Below are 14,439 nucleotides of genomic sequence, written 5' to 3'. Positions count from 1 at the left end.
TGAATGACCACATGTGCTTCTATTGTTGTCTAGAGTCGTCGTACCGAGCGGCTCATTGAGCTCTGTAACCTCTCTATATACTTTGATGAAAGATCATAACATAGCTGCGATAAATCCCATGGCTGAACGCTCGCAGAATATCGCTAGAAGGGGTATCGCGCACTGAGGCTCTCGCCCGACTTGTGTCTACGGTCGCACAATGCTCGTGGATAGATATCCACCTGCTTTGCTAAACATACGATCTTGGGCTGATGACTGCTTCGAAAGCTCGCAAATATTCGCTCTCGATAAAGAGAGCACTTGTGTGGTAGAAAGCTCTGTAGAATGAATTCGGCGATCAAGCGTCGATCAGCCATTCAGTCGCTCCAAATACCATGGCTTCGCAATCTTCGCAACCTCAATTCTAAGCGTTGCCTTATCGATGCCGTACTCATCCACGTATGCTTTCTCTTCAACCACGATATCGTTCTGCACCCACTTCAAAAAAGCATTCAAGCCTTTAATAGTCCTCTGAATGCCATGTTCTCGCAAATAGTCTATACCCTGCTCGAGCCTCTGCTCAGATGTCCACATCTGTGCCACAGCAGCTGCTGCTTCGCGACTTTGTTCTATATTCTCCGCGGATTGGCGCGGCGCAGTCGCAAAAGTGGGCTTGAAGCGCCCGCCTTTGGTTTTGAACCATAGCGCCGGATTACCATTGTGAGGTGTGGATAAAGGCTTCCAGACAATGCCTTCACCTTCGCCCTCTAGATTGAAAGTTGCAGCAAACGGACATTGTGCAGCGACTTTTTCAGCCAGGGGCTCGAGCTCATCAGTCGTGCGTTGCGGGTCCTCAGGATACAGTGTACGGTGGAAGACACCAGCTCTCGATATGTTGTAAATGTCGTGGTTTGGTAAAGCGATGCCACCGTAATCGCTGTCTTGTTGCCATTGGCCGTTAATGTTCACGGAGATAATGACGAAACGTTTCGACAACCCGGATATCGCCACACCTTTTTGGACGGATTGGCCAATCCATTCGCCAGCTATCAGAACCGGGTGCGCAGATTCGACAGCTGCGTCTGGATTGAGTTCCAAGAAACGCAGGATAATGAGGTCACGCAGCCTCAAGATGGCTTTCGTCCTTTGAGACATTGTCGTGGCGAAGCCAGCATTGTCTTTTGCTGTATGTATACCGACGACGTTTTTTGACTGAAAAATGATGCGGCCGTCATCATAGACGAGTATATCAGCGTGTGTACCATGTAACTTGACTGTGCCGATAATCGGTATCGGATCTAAGATCGGCTCATTTTCCGGGTTGCGGAAATCACGGTTCAATTCTCTGAGCGTTTTGACGATCTCACTAACGTGAGTCGTGATTTTAGGATACAACGTTGATCCCGTCGGAGTGGCCATGGTTGGCTGGGGTGATACTGATCGAGATATAATGATTGCTTCGGGTTTGATATGATGCAAATTTGGGACAGGAGAGCGTATTGCGTGTGTCCTCGAATGCGAAGGTAGCATTGGCCGCTGTCGCGCGAACGTGAGGACGTGCGAATTTAATCCTTAGATTGAAGGATACAGAAACTGAGTGGACTTTGGCAAACAAAATGTCGAAGCTTGTCATAAGGGAAGTATTGATGCCAGGCGCCTAAGCCTACAAACCTATGACTCTGACTGAAGTGATGCCTGGCAAGGGATTGTGGCGCAGCCGTGCAACGTTCGTGTCGGCACCAATATCATCCATATCTTTTGGCTTCCTCTTTGCAAAAGTGTACCTCGAATTGGTACGCGACAAGCTTGCGAATACACGTGGTGGCTGTTCTTGTCGCTGTAGATGTGAGAAGTTAAAGTCGCCCCGCACTCTGCGCAGATGCAAAATGTCTTTTCGATCACGAATGAGTATCTTGAGATGATATAGAAAACTGATGCTGCATATACGGGTGTGCGCAATTCAGCGCATTGTTGTGGTAGCGGAGCTCAACACGCACCAGAGCGCAAACTTCGGACACACTTTCTCCGATGGTCACGATTCCCACCACTCAGAGCCGATTGGCTGTTACTCCCCTTCCATCAACAATCTCGCTCAGGACTGCAAAACTATAACTTCGAGCGATAGACAGCAGCCGTGTGCAGAAGTGATGACCAGGCATCCGTCAGGATATCGAAATTTGCCCTTTGCTGTGGCTTTATCTCCGGGCATCGTCCAAATTTCTCGAGGTTCATTTGCACGTACCCCACCTAGGTCCTTGTGTAGAGAACCTTTGGCCGCGGGAATTTCTACGCTTCTTATCAGATGGTCATTGCGAAGCTATACTTGTGTTCGAAATCGTTCTAGAGGTGGTAAAACCAAGCTGTGTGCGTCCCGGGCGCGACAATGCGGACGAGCCACGCACCTAGGTATTTCATCATGCGGCTCCAGCACGAGCAAGAGAAGCTGGGTGGCCTAAGATGACATTCAATGAGCAACTGGTGAACAATGGAGATTGTTCAATCACCGTGATATTTGTTGCGGCATATTCTGGCCGTCGGACGTTATTCTCAGAACCACCGTGGAGATGCGTGTCCCGCAATTTCTGTGCTTCATAGATAAGCAAACGTGTTGCATGATAAAATGAACCAAATGATCATTTCTCTAATGTTCCGAGCAATAGTAGCCACCATTTCCGTCTCTATACATTACTTTCATTGTTGATGACTAGTTTTCATCATGCGGCGATATGCGCGACAGACACATCGAAGGTACGCAGTGATCAAATAACGTTCTCCTTGCTAAGGAAGCTGCATGGCTATCCGTATCAGAGAATTTCCGACTTTCATGGCAATTGAATATGGTGATGTGGTTGGACGAATTTTTGGGCGACTTCGTATTTTTTTATTTGGTCGAAAATGCAACTTAGTCTCGTGACCACAAACTGCGAAAAATGTTAACAACATCTAGACGACTAGAGGACATATGCTTGCATTGGCCAGCCTCTTCTGTCTTAATTGACACTTGTTGTTATCCAAAGTTGACATGCATTTTAAGATTAACGTTCGTGCCTCTGGCATACTTTGCGAGACTATGTACTCCACTCCAGACAGCAAGACTCAAGCGAAGTAGTACAAGGTTCATCTCCTGTCATACTAGGCGCTTTGGAACTTTGGCTACAATGCAAAAGTAGCGGTTAGCGTGTCACACCATGCAAATTCACACATACATGGTATTCAAGTACCTAATTCTGATTGTCCGACGATACATGACCTACGCTTCTTGCTTCATGAGCAAAATGGTTTTGATGTTCTCGGAAACGTAGAATGATGCTGGTACCCCACCACACAGGTAAAAATCAACGTTCGGTCGTGTTCCGTCCATGTGCGCCCCAGAGCTCAACCACACCCACCTACCTAGAGCTCCAGAACCACCACCACAACGCCAAAAAGAGCAAAAAAAAACGCGTCGCCGCGCCTGTGTGACTCAGCCGAGGTTTGAACTCGGGACCTTCAGTGTCCGAGGGCGAGTGCCTTGTTAGACTGACGTGATAACCAACTACACCACCGAGCCAGATCTGTGATTTGATGAAGAGCAAGTTAATTATATATTTAATATACCTTTAAAAATGCCAGCAACCAGTGACCGTCCACGATAGCTTCCAGGTCAAGTTGACTAATGGCATTGTAAAAGTGTGGTGGTCCACTTCGTGATGCAAAAATTTCGCGAACGCTGTGCGGGGTTCATCTTGGCAGAACCATTGCATCTGCGCACAATGTGCACGTAGTTCCCAAGAGGAATTGCTCCAGTACTACATGTTTATCATCAACCTGAAGCTGTGTATAGCTTTATTACCTAGCTGGGCTTCGATTGCAACAGCGATACCCTAGGTATAGCTTCAGAATATGGATCAGCTGCTCCCACCAAGCGCCGGCGAAATTCTTGTCCGCCCTTACCCAACGAGAAGACGTCGAGGTGGCCTTTATATTCTTGAAAACTTTCGCAACACTAGACAAGGATGTCTCAGAGTAATGCATATCTTTAGGCTCTCTTATAAACTTATAGATGCGCTTCTGAAGACTATTAGATCACATTGTGTAGGTGCAGAGCGGACACGGATTTTACTGCTGCCTAGTGCTCCCTATCGCATTATGACGTGTTTGATAGCGTGTAGTATGTGGTATGTAGTTGACTCAGTAAACGTATCAGGTTGAGAGGTTATGAGAGAAGAAAGCACGGGATGCACTTCAGTACTCGAATCGCTAGAGTCGCCAATAGCTGTTCTCATCACGCAGTCCTTTTGAGAGCCGAAGAGCAATTTGAATCGTAAGCTATCCTGGACTGATGGTATTGGTATTTGTTGGAGTACACTTTGCGTTCTAAGACGTGTTGATACTTCGATCAGCCCCGCGTTTGGGTGCACTGCAAATCTGAGCCTTGCGATTACAAACAAGCCACTTACCTAGGTAGGTTCAAATGCAACTCGACTTTTCATCCTGGTGCGAACACGCCGCAAATGTGCGCTTTTAATCTGATCGTGAATGCGAAGCGTAGACATTAAGGAGTTCTTCCCCTGAGTAAACAGGTCTCGCCGCGACTCTGCGGGCGGACGATTGTGCAGCGCGGACACCTTCGGTAACCTACCGCCTCCGAATCCATTTGAAAACTAGATAGGCCCAGCCCGAACCGCCCCAGCAGGAGACATTTTCCAATAAAACAAAATCGCGATTATTCGCCAGTGAAAGATCGTTGTGGGATTAGACTCGGACAATGCTGCACAGCGGACCTGCGGGATGGAGTGGAGTCAGGGGAAGGCTAGAGACTGGAGAAGGGGGCAGGAAATCATGTTGAGCTAGCGCAGGAGGCATCTGGTCTAGACTTGAGAGAAATGCGGACTGCAGCATTAAAGTTGCGATTCTGAACTGGTGCGGAGATGATAGTAGCAAAGATGTGTCGCAGTGTCTTCAGTTCGTGTTTGCGCGATTTAGCATTTTTGCGCGCAAACCTTGTTGCTATACCAAGCCTTCAGCTGAGCAGCATCGGTACTTCCAAGATCGATTGACACCTTGGGAGCGACCCGAAAGTTCATTTTGCGGGGAGACAGCTGGGCAGTGGACTCGATCCACTTTAACGGAAAACGGTCGGGAGAAATGCTTGGTACAGCTGGGCGATCGATATCGTATAATCTCAAGGTTGTGGAACACAACGCGGCAGCGAGAACATCGATTGAGTACTTAGGATCAAGATAGAAGGGTGCTAAGGCAAATATCGTCGACGAAAGATCGTATCGCATGTCGTCTCGTAGTTCAGGGGAGACGAGTCGTTCTCTCTGGAGGGATGCAAATTCGAGCTAGTGGAGAAGGGCCGACTTCGAGATGCCCATGAGAGCGTGGCTTTCCCTGTACCGCTTTCGCTCTTCAACATCGCACATCCATCGCGACATTTGCAGCTTCAGCAGAACGCCTCAATCTATTCCTGCGTCTTGCGCTCCGCTAATACCGCTCGCTGCGGGTGTAATTTGGCAATGATTTCATCACTTTTGCGCTACGTTTGCAACCATTCTTGCCATGATGAGACAGGCCTGCGTCAGCCTCTCGCGTGCGCTTCCCACCCTCGACAAGCATTCATCCTTAAGGTTAGGGTCATAGTGGAGCAAATAAGGAATCTTGCGCAAAGAACTAGCGATCTCCGGGTGTGCCAAGAATTGAAATGTCGCACCTCTGTTACGCTAGTGTTGGTTCGAGCCTGAATGCCTGAAGTATCCATCCTCTCAAACCCCCAAAACCGTTCGTTACGCCGCGATCTACTAGAACTACCAGAAAAAGAGTCGGGAAGCCCCACTTAGTCTACATTGAATTGTCTCGGAAAAGCTTCTTTGCCCGAAGCTCCATGCGTGCCCAGGACTGCCATCATGGAACACTGACCTCCGGACGAACACTGTGGAGAAACGTCGCCAAGATCAGGAGTCTCGCCTGCTGTACGCGCCTGAGGCAACGGGATCGAGTCTGGTTGTAGGAGGAGCTTAATCGAACCGATCCGTCAACGGGCCTCGTCCACTTGGCAACTGCATACCAAGCACGATGACAGCCTTGGGAGTTCAAGCATTATGACTGCTTGCTTGCAGAAGTAGTGGCACGTCACTTGAGCTTGGTATTGCGACTACATGACTTAGCAACAAGATTCACTCATTTCGAGCCCATAGGTTAGCACGAGTGCTGGAAAGCTGCTGTTGAATGCTTTTGCTACAGTGGAGACCTGGTATGACTTTCTTTGCAACCTCAGGCCAGTCTTTCATGGTGGATGCAAGATCTTCAATGAACTATGCCCTCCCCCACCTTCTCGCCGCACAAGAGCAAAGCACTGGCCATGCACAGCGCGCCAGACCACGATCACGGCTCCACTTCACGTCGCAGCCCGCCAGGCCCCCTCCGCGCCAGGACTTGGAGCAGGCTTATCTCTTCTTGGCTCCGCGTCACAAAAGTTTCGAGCAAGCCTCAAATCGCGGGACTTGCTTGGCATCTTGCCCAAAGAGGTGCCAGGGCTGCCATGCTATGCTTGCGTGCTCTTGGCATGGCTTCACAGAAGTTTCAACTTCACTCAAAACAGTGGGCCACTCTTGGCTGTTCACGATACTCGGCATGCAATATCAAAGCCCTTATTGTATGTTGCTTTGTGTATAAGTATGGCACGAACCCACTTCTTCTATTCTCCAGTCCGGTCACTCACTTCACTTCGATACCTAAGTTCATCACTTCTAGTCCCGGTGACTCTTTCAACGTTCACTTAATTCAATCTCCCTTCATTCTTGGAATCTAATTCTACATCAACTTACTATCATAACACCTATTCGAAACTTCTAAGTTCGTCTACCCACCCACAACAATCAAGATGCTTCCTCAATCCGTACTTCTTGCGCTCGTCGCCACCGTCGCCGCTGTCCCGCTTAACATCAACTTGGGCGCATACTCCCCTGCCCTGGTAGTCGGTGATGGTGAAATTGCGATCGGAGAAGCGAAATCAGCATCCGAGCTGATGGCCACGTTGGCCTCGGGCTCGAACGAGGCTGCCGCCGGCGCAGCTGCCGGTAGAGGGTGGCGCGGGCACGACAAGGTTCAGCAAGAACAAGGACAGCCTGGGCCGAAGCCGCTGCCGAACAAACTCAAGAACAACCCGCTTGAGGCAGAAGCAGCCAAACGTGCACCCAATCTCCTCCGCCGAGCCATCAGCGACTTCATCAGCAAGCGTGCTCCCGCCCCTGTTCAGGATGATAAGATCGCTGCTATCGAGGCCGCCACTGCATGGATCAAGCGTGATCTTCAGGGTTTCCAGGCTTCCCTGGCCTACGCCCGTGAGGCCATGAAGGATTCTCCCAAGGTCGAGCTTGGTTCGCCCAACGCTGGCATCGGTATCGTCGTCAACCCCGGTGTCAACGTCCCTGCTGGCTCTGCTGCTGCTGGCACCCCTTCAGCCGAGCACAAGGTCAAGCGTGACGAGGTCTCGGATGAGGTCTCTGACGAGGCCGAGACCCCAAAGATGACCCTTGTCGCCATCACCGAGGTCTAAACAACACGAAGCAAGAGATGGCTGTTTCCTTTTGTCATGATTGTCAACAATTTCGGGCGCGCGTGGAGCATTTGGGAGTGAAAAAAACTAGACGCTATTGTATTTCTTTGGTGCGATCAGCACCTGTGAGGACATCCAACACCGCTGCTCCAACGAAGATGTGTGGTCTGCGTCCGAACGCTTTCCATCACTGCTTCGGGCCAAGAAGTGCGGGTAGCTGTCCCGAGTCAAGAAGGGTTGTTTTGGGACGAAGTGAAGTGGGTACACGAATTAAAGGGTGTGTTGAAGTAAGATATTCCAATGAAGAAGCCATGTGAACAAGCCGCGTATCTTTTGATTACTGTTGATGTCCTTGTCTGAATGCAACTCTAATCTCTTCGCGATCTAAACTCCTTGCCCCAAAGTTTGTGCTCTGATTGTACCCATATCAGTATTTCACAGCGGATCCACAGTCAGTATTGAAGTAATTGACAAGCCTCAGCCAAGTCCAACTGAAGTCTCAGCGACGTCTTGATATTCTTGGCGAGCAGCAGGGATGATCGCGGAGCATGAAACAACGGGTGCCTGCCGACGCGGATGGCACGTGCGGTCCGCAACGCAAAGCCTTGAAGCGACTGGCCCAAGTGTAGGCTTTCGGAGCGATGGCAAACAAAGACCCCTTTCCTGAGTGATGTAGATAACAGTGCAATGCGGTTGCTAACTATCATGGTAGCTATAACCTTTGCACCTACACGTGTTGCCCTGTCCATCGTCTTGACATGACGACGCAATCGTCATTGCACATGGAAAGGCTTGTTATGTGCGACAAGAAACGTCTTGCATCCTGGCATCAAACATCCAAGACTTTATGGCCTGATCTCGAGCCCAAGGCATGCTTGCGCGCATCAGGAAAGAGAGCACGCGAGCAGCATGGCTAGGAAATGTGAGGGGAACCATTCTCTACGGTTGGTCATCGATTTACCCAGGACTGTGGCAACTCGGCCGGCATTATGAAACTCTCCTGCGGTCCGACTCATGCTACGCATGCCGTCGTTGTTAACTCGAAGCCGAAAGTCCGATCGCTGACCTCGCGCAATGCGCGATGATTTACATAAGCTGTATTCATGTTAAACTTCTTCTTAAGCATGCATCAGCCAAAATGTCCACTGCAAACTCTGGAAATATTGGGATGCCGTACTTAGGGCTACCATTTCAATGACGGCACATCAGACTGGAAAGGCGAAATTGGCATAACTGTTACAAGAGTAGCCACCCATGGAAGAACCATGCATCGAAAAACCATAGCTACCAGTCAGAAAGGCAACTCTCCCCCTCCGCAAGCTTAACGTACTACAGGCTTGCCCTCCACACACTCGCTCTCTTCTTCGCGTCCATGGCCCCGCTGCTCATCTCTCTCAACGCGCTCCCATTCAGATACAAGCTCTTTGGGCGCTGACCCGTAGGTGAGGTAGTGTCCAATGCAGCAACGAGGATGTCACCCGCCGACTTCTGCGTCGATCGTAAAAGGCCGTTCGGCGATACCACACTGGCAACGCGAGCCACGATATAAAAAACGAATCTCACAAGCCAATTGAGAGTGCCAACCGTGATGGTGATTGGCATCACACCGGTATCTACATCAAGGATCGAGACCTTGTTCAGGTTTGGGACTGAATTGAGTCGACACTGAAGCTCGGGACTGTAGCGCAACACTTTGTCAGAGTCTCCAAGTGTGAGCGTACTTGATCTCAGGGATGCTCACATCAGAAGGACCCGGAACAGCTTTGAAGCTCCGTACCATTGAATGCCATACAGATGGCGCGGACCTTGGGCCGGACCGTCAGGGCTCGCAGCCCGGGTGCCTCTGGCAATAGATTCGACGGCATCGCTACTGTTGTTTGCTTGGATGCGCTTCTGCAGCTCTTCTTCAAAAGCTTGGTTGATTTCATTGCCCCTGTCTCGAGCACTGTTGCGGTAGTAGGTTGTGTGACCAGCACACTCGGTTTCTGTGTAGGCACTGGACGACTCACTCGTGGATCATGCCGCCTACAACGATTACTCGTCCAGTCTCCCGATCCATGCTTTGCAATAATAGCAACGTGAACAACCAATGGTCGAGATAATTACTGGCGAAAGCAGTATCGAAAGCGGGTGAAGTAATCTTGTGCGCGCACAAATTCATTGTAGTACTTGCTGGTAGTGGTGGCACCGGCAGCCTCGTGAGATAAGGTAGAACTGATTTGAGGAATGTTCTCCAGATTAGGTATTCTCATGTACTTTCCCGCTCCCATGTTCTCAGCACTCTTAACGCACTACTTACCAGTACTCAATCATACTCAAATTCGTCATCTGAATCTTCCTCTGAATCCTCTTCTACATACTCTTCTGAATCGCCTTCCGGGTCCTCGGAGTCCTCTTCCGAATCTTCTGCATCTTCGTCTGCCTCGCTAGTAGGATCCGACTCATCATCCTCACCATCGGTGTTGGCTTCTCTATACTTACCACTTGCAATGCGCAATGCGGTCTTTGCGTCGCCTGGATTTGTCATGTAGACGTCGCGAAATTCTCCACCGTACTGGCCGATAAGTGTTGTCGCCATTGAACCCTCGTCTGCAAGCAGTTTGGAGTCCTTTCCTTCGCGCCCAAGGTGGTATCGTACGAGAACTTCACACCGGCCAACGCCAGGTTGCCCGCCGTCACTCTGAGTGTGTTGACGGCGCTATCTTGCAAAATTAGGTTGTCATCCACCTCCACACAACCAGGCTTATCTTCTGAGTCGCGCAGGTCAACGGTCCAGACCATTTTCATCATTATAAATTCCCGTGTATCGCGCGGTGTACCCTCTTCGTATATGCTGATTCTATGGCAAATCCCCTGCCATGACCAGCCTCGAAGGTCGAGCAGGTGAAGAGTTTGAGGGTAGTTCCCGGTCATCAAGCACTCGTTCCAGAAGTAGTCATCGTCATCTTCATCGTCATCGTCGTCGTCGGTAGCTTTATCGCGAAAAAGATGTACATCCAAGATCAAAGTTCTCAGGTTATTGAACTTTATGAAAGATCCGATAGACTCCATGCTTTCGGGGTTCCAAATATCTGTCCAGCTAAAATGTTGGAGGTTGGGCAAGTGCTTTAGCATGAATTGCTTCAAGTGGCTATAATCGTAGACATGCCACTCGGCGTCGTATTGCCAAAGAGTACCGTTTCGTCCTACACTTGCCACAACGAGAGTGTCTAGGTTTTTGAGACAAGGTTCTTGCAATACAGTCTCCAAAAAACCCGGATGGAAATTGCAGTTATTTGGAGTGAGGCTTCTTATAGCGGCGATCTTGCCAGTGGCAAAATTTTCTTGCCAACCTCGATCACGAGAATGTTGCTTTCCAGCTCCAGAGTCTCTACAGTCGAGGGTACCTTGATCTCATGCAATGCGCCAACGTATCCCACACTGGGGTTGGTATATCGGACCATGAGTTTAGTCAAAGCTTGGACTGGACGGTTGTGTTTGATGCGATCCGTGGGCTACCACATGCAAGGACGGAGCATGCGTCGTGTCATTGCGAGACTGTCGCAGGAGTATAGGTCGCTGTCGAGGAATGCAATGTTTGTCGCCATGCAGAGAATCAAGGCGACGGCTCCATCATACAATGGATAAGGCTCGAAAACCTTAGCATACATCGCCATCTTCAGTTGAGAATCGATATCGTTGTGGATAGCCAGACCGGCCAAGAATGCGCCATGAGTGACGTGCAGGTTTCGGCCTGATGGATATCCGTCGCGATACTGACAAAGTCATCGACTTCTGGCGCAGCCAACAAGGGGAAACTATGGTCGATGAACACTGTCAGGTGTTGAATCAGCCGACGCAGATCTTTCCAATCCAACGGGCCAGACTTTGTCAAACATGCACAGTAGGTAACCCGATGATGATTAGACCTATTTGATGCTATCAAGTTGCCGTAGTCATCTTTCCTTTGATTGTCAAATCTGAGTTCCTGCGCCCCATACCAGCAGCAAAGCTGCTCTTCATCGCTGCCATCGCTGTCTTCATCCCCTTCATCCGTCTCCGATAGTTCGTCGCTAGACTCACTATCGTCCTCGGAATCGCTAGAATCTGATACGCTATGATTCGAAGAACTGTCGGGCGATGCGGAAACAAGTCTGTGTCGTCTAATTGATCGCACTCCTGGTTTGGTTCCTGTATGGAGGCTCGGAGCAATCCATGCAGGCTTAGCGAGATCTTCGAGTATCTTGGCACTCTTGTAAGACGCGTCGTGACGGGGCCTTATCAGCGAATAGCTTTGTATTGTAGTTTAATCTCCTCCTTCATACCCAAATCACCATCTTATAAAGCTCCGCGTCTCCATTTGACTCATACCTAACGGCATGTCCCTCATTGCCTGACATCTCGTCCCAATCCCTTGATCTTGAACAAAATTTGTTCTGCAGGAGATGCGGCATTAGCCCTTCTCGTGAGGAGGAGGCGACACAGACCCAATATCGCCCTTTTCGCTTCGCAACTTCTGTCTTTATCAAAGATCATCGCATTCCAGAGTCTCAATACAACGTAGCCTTCAGCTTCGTGAAATCCTCTATCAATTTGCCCTCCTTCCACACACCTTTTACACACATCTCGCGTCCCGGCTTGCCATCTCGTGGTAGCTCATTCAACCAGCCCCATTGCGCTTTCTCCTTCAGCCCTTCTTGTTGCCAATCGTTGAGATCCTTGTCCGGCCGATCGTTTAGAAAAGGCAGTACTTTGATCAGCGTTGGATCATGCGCGATGCATACAAGAATATCAGGATGCTCATCGAAACGTTGGAGTTCTTTAATACTCCTGGCTGCTTGCTCGCGATCGAGATATGCTGATTGCGCAAAGGATGTAACTTCAAAGAACGGAGTCGTTTGCGATGCTGAGGATTTCGGGCCGGCGGGATGTGATTCCGTGAACAGGGAGCATGGACATGGGTGAGGCAATTGCTGGTCCAGATGTGAGTTTGGAACCGGATCAGGAAGCGGGGTGGTGGACGTTGGTCTGAAGCTTCCACCAAAGTGACAGATATCGCCACCGAGAAAGACGAATGTGCTCGGTGTTGTGCGCGCCAAACCGCACATGTGTCCTATGGCATGACCAGGAGTGTCTAGGAGGTAGAAAGAGCCATCGCCGAAGTAATCGTGTGCTCTAAAATTGCCTATGAGGAACTCGTCTGAGAAGCTGATCTCGCGGACTGAGCGGCCCTCAAAGTTTGCATCCAGGAAAATGGCATCGCGAATTGTCGGGTAGCCAGGCATGAAGTTCTCCTTGAAGCCAGGTCCGACTATAATCTCTGTCTTTGAAGCATACTTCTCTGGCGCCCCATGGTGATCGAAGTGCCAATGACTCCAGATAGTCGCATCGAGCTCTTCTAGGTCAATTCCCGCTTCCTGCACGATTTCATGCACGTCCTTCTCTATCTCCAAGCCTTTCACATTCAAGTTCAGCCTTTCTTTTACGCGAGGAGAGAAGTTCTCAAAGTCTTTGCGCATCCCGCAATCAAACAGGACTTTCTTGTGCAGGGTCGGATGCTCAACGAGAAACGTAATCGACGTCAAGTTCAAGATTTCGAATCCAGGAAGGATTGGTTGAATGAAACCCTTCGCAGAAACGCACATCTGCGTCTTCGCGTCGATCGCGCGGAGTCGCACGGCAGAGGCAGACGACGGGAGGCTCAAAGATGCCATCGTGCAGCTCGTCAGCCAGATCAGCCGAGTATAAGAACGGTCACCTCCAAAGAATCCAATGTCGAACGCGTATTGAGAGTGTAACTATGAAATTCACATGCAAAGTGGTTAGTAGCACTAATGTAGTTGGCCTTTGTCCTGAGGGGTATCCGTTCATTGGTAGCGTCCATCTGCAAGTCATAGCGGGGTACCTACCTCTTCCGCCTTAAGCCCATGTCTATCCTTGCTGCGCGAAAGATAGGCATATCATAAGTCGGCGAACTTCTGCTTCTACTTTCTCGGCAGTCATCTCCCGCATCGCCTCGCATGCAGCCGATAGATACAGCCGCGATAAAGTCTCGGAGGCCTGAGGTTTTCCTTGGTGTATTGATCTGGGGAATGCCGTCCTAAAGGCAGGTCTCGAGAAAGGTTGAACGGTCTGATCACGGCGCATCATGCACAACCCCTGCGCGGCACCAGGAAGACAGCCCGCCAGCCCATGCGTTTGTTGACAACATGACGGGAACAATAGCGGGTCCAGCCGCCAGATGTGGCCAGATGGTCGACGATCGAGATTGTGATCCGCGTAGCTGCGCGAGGCCGTCTTGCCAGCCTACCTACTCCTATGCGGGACGAGAAATCACATTTTGTGCAATGCACGCAACATCGCGGGCGACTGTGGCCCGCTCGATATCCTGCGTGCGCTGCAACACGTTCTGTGTGACATTTGGCAGCTTGGGGTCCTTTGATGAGGATGGGACCGTTGCTCTAGTGCATTGGCCTAGGGGAATCGTCGGCAGAAAATCCGCCTCCCTAAGATCCAGCTGACAACACTATGTTTCTACGCGGAAGACAGGCGTTTGATCAAAGGCCTGTCCTCCATGTTCCCTTCATGCCAAGCGACCTGTTGCCAACTCAGCGATGCGAGTCCATTCTAGGTTTTGTCCACAGATAGTCACCTGTTCTATGCATCTCGGCAGCCGGGTTGCGTTGTCGGTTACAGGCAGCCCACTCGTATCTGAAAGCACTTTGTCGCATGGACAGCGCCGATCAGCCCATAATTGATAGAAGGCGCATTATCGAGAAGTTTGGGTGTGCTAGGAATTGGATAGTAAGTATATGAGCTTGGCCACGCGCGATTTGGTACCCAGGGCGTAGCGAGAGACGGCGCGATCACGCTTCCACCTCCCTAAGTAAAACCTTAAATCATCTTTTTCCGCACTTTTTCTCCGCAGTCCCACAAACTCC

The 14,439-nt window shown here is 50.1% G+C and overlaps 6 protein-coding genes and 1 non-coding gene across 7 annotated transcripts; 1 reads left to right on the top strand and 6 right to left on the bottom strand.

Annotated features, from left to right (window-relative positions):
• Positions 1-2: 2 nt before the first annotated feature.
• On the bottom strand, positions 3-1,691 carry SNOG_10511 (hypothetical protein). Its single transcript, XM_001800728.1, has one exon. The coding sequence runs from the start codon at positions 1,507-1,509 to the stop codon at positions 349-351; it is 1,161 nt and encodes a 386-aa protein (XP_001800780.1). The 5' UTR covers positions 1,510-1,691; the 3' UTR covers positions 3-348.
• Positions 1,692-3,438: 1,747 nt separating this feature from the next.
• On the bottom strand, positions 3,439-3,529 carry SNOG_16646. The gene is given in 2 exon segments: positions 3,439-3,474; positions 3,492-3,529. It is a non-coding gene; the product is annotated as a tRNA-Val (tRNA).
• A 2,748-nt stretch (positions 3,530-6,277) lies between these two features.
• SNOG_10510 (hypothetical protein) lies at positions 6,278-7,519 on the top strand (the record flags this gene model as incomplete). The annotated part of the gene is made up of 2 exons (XM_001800727.1): positions 6,278-6,616; positions 6,818-7,519. The coding sequence occupies 2 exons, from the start codon at positions 6,278-6,280 to the stop codon at positions 7,517-7,519; spliced, it is 1,041 nt and encodes a 346-aa protein (XP_001800779.1).
• Positions 7,520-9,256: 1,737 nt separating this feature from the next.
• Positions 9,257-9,578, bottom strand: SNOG_10509 (hypothetical protein; the record flags this gene model as incomplete). Its single annotated transcript, XM_001800726.1, has 2 exons — positions 9,257-9,464; positions 9,529-9,578. 2 exons carry the CDS (start codon positions 9,576-9,578, stop codon positions 9,257-9,259), a joined length of 258 nt encoding a protein of 85 aa, XP_001800778.1.
• Positions 9,579-9,824: 246 nt separating this feature from the next.
• On the bottom strand, positions 9,825-10,570 carry SNOG_10508 (hypothetical protein; the record flags this gene model as incomplete). Its single annotated transcript, XM_001800725.1, is given in 2 exon segments — positions 9,825-10,153; positions 10,171-10,570. 2 exon segments carry the CDS (start codon positions 10,568-10,570, stop codon positions 9,825-9,827), a joined length of 729 nt encoding a protein of 242 aa, XP_001800777.1.
• A 607-nt stretch (positions 10,571-11,177) lies between these two features.
• SNOG_10507 (hypothetical protein) lies at positions 11,178-11,898 on the bottom strand (the record flags this gene model as incomplete). Its single annotated transcript, XM_001800724.1, has 2 exons — positions 11,178-11,790; positions 11,870-11,898. 2 exons carry the CDS (start codon positions 11,896-11,898, stop codon positions 11,178-11,180), a joined length of 642 nt encoding a protein of 213 aa, XP_001800776.1.
• SNOG_10506 (hypothetical protein) lies at positions 11,777-13,212 on the bottom strand (the record flags this gene model as incomplete). The annotated part of the gene is made up of 1 exon (XM_001800723.1): positions 11,777-13,212. One exon carries the CDS (start codon positions 13,210-13,212, stop codon positions 12,049-12,051), a length of 1,164 nt encoding a protein of 387 aa, XP_001800775.1. The 3' UTR covers positions 11,777-12,048.
• Positions 13,213-14,439: the final 1,227 nt, after the last annotated feature.

The sequence above is a fragment of the Parastagonospora nodorum genome, assembly GCF_000146915.1.
Source record: "Parastagonospora nodorum SN15 chromosome Unknown scaffold_17, whole genome shotgun sequence".
NCBI classification, from domain to species: Eukaryota; Fungi; Ascomycota; class Dothideomycetes; order Pleosporales; family Phaeosphaeriaceae; genus Parastagonospora; species Parastagonospora nodorum.
This window is presented reverse-complemented; position numbering and strand designations above follow the sequence as displayed.